This window comes from Grammomys surdaster, unplaced genomic scaffold (assembly GCF_004785775.1).
Source record: "Grammomys surdaster isolate TR1022 unplaced genomic scaffold, NIH_TR_1.0 168, whole genome shotgun sequence".
Lineage (NCBI taxonomy): Eukaryota > Metazoa > Chordata > Mammalia > Rodentia > Muridae > Grammomys > Grammomys surdaster.
The window spans coordinates 2,010,916-2,014,419 of NW_021604616.1; the positions used below are offsets into that span (position 1 = coordinate 2,010,916).

The window sequence follows — 3,504 nt, forward strand, 5'->3', positions numbered from 1 at the left end:
TGGTTCCCCTCGCCCCCACGAATAACCGAGTCCCGCAGGCCGGGACATATATATATATATGTATATATGTATATATATAAAATAGACCACAGTATCACTTTAATCTCATAAATATGTACTACAATTATTATTTGTCAGTATCTGAAACAAATTTGAGACTGTAGTAATGATTACTAATTGTCAAATTGCTGGCTTCATTGTAAATTTTATTATGAACATATATTTTTAGTACTGTATGAACTGAGTAGCTAGTGAGCAGTGTGCTCTCAGACTGGGGTTACATCAACATATTTTAAATGGCTCAGAGACCCAGAATTGAAAAGTGAGCTATTGGTGTGGTGATAAGTTTGTGGGAGAGTGCAAACTTAGTAGTCAGAAGAGAAATGTTACTACCCTTTTAACCTGGGAGTCCTGGTATAGGACAACCTGCCAGTGCTAGGCTAAATGCTAGCTTGTCAAAAGTGCTGGGAATAATTTAACATCTTTTAAGATGTTACAGATCTTTTTAATACAATGCAAATATAATTTTAGAGATGGGAAATAACTGTAGTTACAGTTATCTGCTCCTAATTATGAATATAGTTTTTTAAGTTTTGAGAGTCCCCTCTCTTGCATAATAGTCATTTTCTCTTGTATTCGTTTGCATTGCTTAGATTATATTCACACCAAAAATGTGTTGCTTAAATGAAAAGAAAGGAAAGATTTTGATGTCTTTGATTCGCGAATCTGTCTAGTTGGAACATGAGAGACTGTTATCTTCAGTGGATCCTGTAAGGGTCATGCTGCATTCTGAAATATTTTAAAGAATTGTTCATTTATTTTATGTATGTGTATGTGTACGTGTATTATGTGTATATGTATACTGTAGCTGTCTTCAGACACATCATTAGAGGGCATAGGAGGCTCCATGAGGTTGCTAGGAACTGAACTTAGGACCTCTGGAAGATCAGTCAGTGCTCTTAACTGCAAAGCCATCTCTCCAACCCCACATTCTGAATGTTTGATAGAATAATCTCATGACTTGTAGTCCCTACCCTAATGAGGACAAGGGGACAAGAAACATACAGAAAAAAAATAAGTGCTACAAAAAAGACCAAAATTGTACTAAGTTCTGTTTAATACCACTGAAATATTGAAGTTACCTGTTGATGGAATGAAGTAAGTAAGGGTGATCAAAATAGAGAGTTTGTGTCTGGGTTTGTTACTAAAAATTTACTGGAGAAATAGCTTGGGTGTGAAACTGCCTCTTTACATCACCACCCTTCTAAGATTGTGGGGCAGTGTAAAGACTACTCCTTAACACTTGTCTGTACACCCTCTACCCCTGTCTCTGTATGCAAGAGACAGTGAATCTGGCCATGGGAGAAATGAGGTCACGGAAAGAGAGAGAAGTAGTATAAGGGCAGCTGGCATGGGAGACTCCCCGTACATGTTGGCAGAGTGGGTGAATGTATTGAGAGAGAGACATACTGAAAAATAATTTGAGCTGACCTAGAAATTTATGTCTGAAAGTTGCCTGTTGCTATATTGAGTCCAGTATGAAATTATTGGTATGCTTAGTGTAGCCAGAACATTTTTCTCCATGGGTAGAGAGAATGCCAAAAGAAGGATATGCGGGAGATTACCATAAAAAGAGACAAAAATGCCTTTGCCTGCTTCCTGAGTCCCCACCTTCTACATACATGCATTCTGATAAAGCATGGCTTACGATACTAAAGGAAGCTTGGCCTGTAAAAATGACTCTGAATTTTGTTTGAGTGACTAACTCAACCGTGCCTGGAGAACTAACCTACAGAGACTCATGTAAGAATGTCTCTCTTGTCTTGTACCCCGCTTGCCACTGTCCATCATCACCACCCCATTTAATCCTGTTAGTGAACTAGATTGACAGTTGCCAGCTGCCTTTCATTAGTGGTATTTCTAAATGTTATGCGGGAGCCTTCTTTGCATATGCATACATAGGATCAACCTCTGAAGCTCAATTTTATAATCAATCTTAACGATGCTTAACTCATATGGCATAAAATCCACCAATTTCAAGGGTCCAGAGAGTTAATTTTAGTAAATGTATGTTTATTAGATTTTAGTCAGCCATTATCACATTCCATTTGGTTGCCTGCAGCCTTTCGAAGCAGATGACTGATATAACATTATAGTTTCCTGTCCTCTTGTGTAATATCTTTCTATAACTGGAATATAAACATGAATCATATTTTAGTGTAGAGACCAGATTTCCCATACTGAAATAGCCAAGTCAACTGAATCAGGTGCATCTTGTATTTTGCTACAAAGAGTAGACGAGAGTTTTCTTAACTGGGAACTAAGACTACCATACTTGGCTTGGCTTGCTCAGCAGAATTGCAGGTTATCTTTTCTGTCAAGTATTTTGTTCCATTTCTAGATATGCATTACAATTTGGCTCTTCAAGATATATGGAGTAGTATTCTCCAGCATCAGGCTTGACTTTAAAAACCTATGTGATCATAACATTTCTTCTAGCATTTATATGATGTATTTAGGTGTCAGGGAAGTGGTTGATGGATCTTCAGAGCATAGGGAAATCATGTATTACACATAGATTCAAAACAGAATTTTACTTTTTGTGTTTTTATTCCACAGAAGAAAGGTAAAACATGTTTTTGCAAGGCATAAAGAGCTACAGTGGACTAAGTCCTACATCTTACCAGAGTTTCCCTATGACGTCAAGTGCATGTTGGCAGAACAGAAGCGCCCCGACCACAGCATGCGGATAAAGATCATTGGGTTTCTCCAGGCAGATATGACGAAGTATCTGGAAGGCTCCCTGTGAGTAACAGTGAGGACATGCTGAGTGGAGGAGCCAGCTGTGTTCAGCGAACAGTAGAATTTGTTAGGAACCAAGTTTTCTTCACTTATGGGGAACATAGAGAATAGAAGTTCAATATGTACAGATTTAGGAGAGGGGCTGAGGTTATTGTCTCAGTTGGTTAAATATTTGCTGCATAGTCCCCAAACTCATATAAAAATGCAGGCATGACTGCATATGCTTGTCACTCTTGCTCTGGGAGGAATAGACATGTATGTGCCTAATACTCACTGGCCAGCCGGCCTTGTATAACTTGGCCCAGATCCCAACCCTGTCTCAACAAACAAGGTGGGATATGCGGGGGAACAATATTAACTTAAGGTCTCCATATCTGCACACAGAAATACACACACACACACAAATATAATACATATACCCTCCACACACACATGGGGAGAAAGAACACACACTAACACATACACACCACACACACATACATATACATACACCCTCCACATACACACACGGGGAGAAAGAACACACACATATACCACACACAAGGGAGAGAGAACACATACTAACACGTACATACACAGAATACACACTAACATACACATACATACACATACATCCTACACACACATATGGGGAGAGAGAACACACATACTAACACATAATACATACAGACACATACACAGACATACACATATACACACATA

General features: G+C 38.7%; 1 protein-coding gene across 1 annotated transcript in view; it reads left to right on the top strand.

The window, feature by feature from the left end:
* Positions 1 to 2,809, top strand: part of Samd3 (sterile alpha motif domain containing 3) — a 17,530-nt gene extending 14,721 nt beyond the window's left edge. Inside the window, exon 4 of the mRNA XM_028766484.1 lies at positions 2,620 to 2,809. Coding sequence (XP_028622317.1) covers positions 2,620 to 2,809 — 190 coding nt within the window. The remainder of the gene's footprint in view (positions 1 to 2,619) is intronic.
* Positions 2,810 to 3,504: the final 695 nt, after the last annotated feature.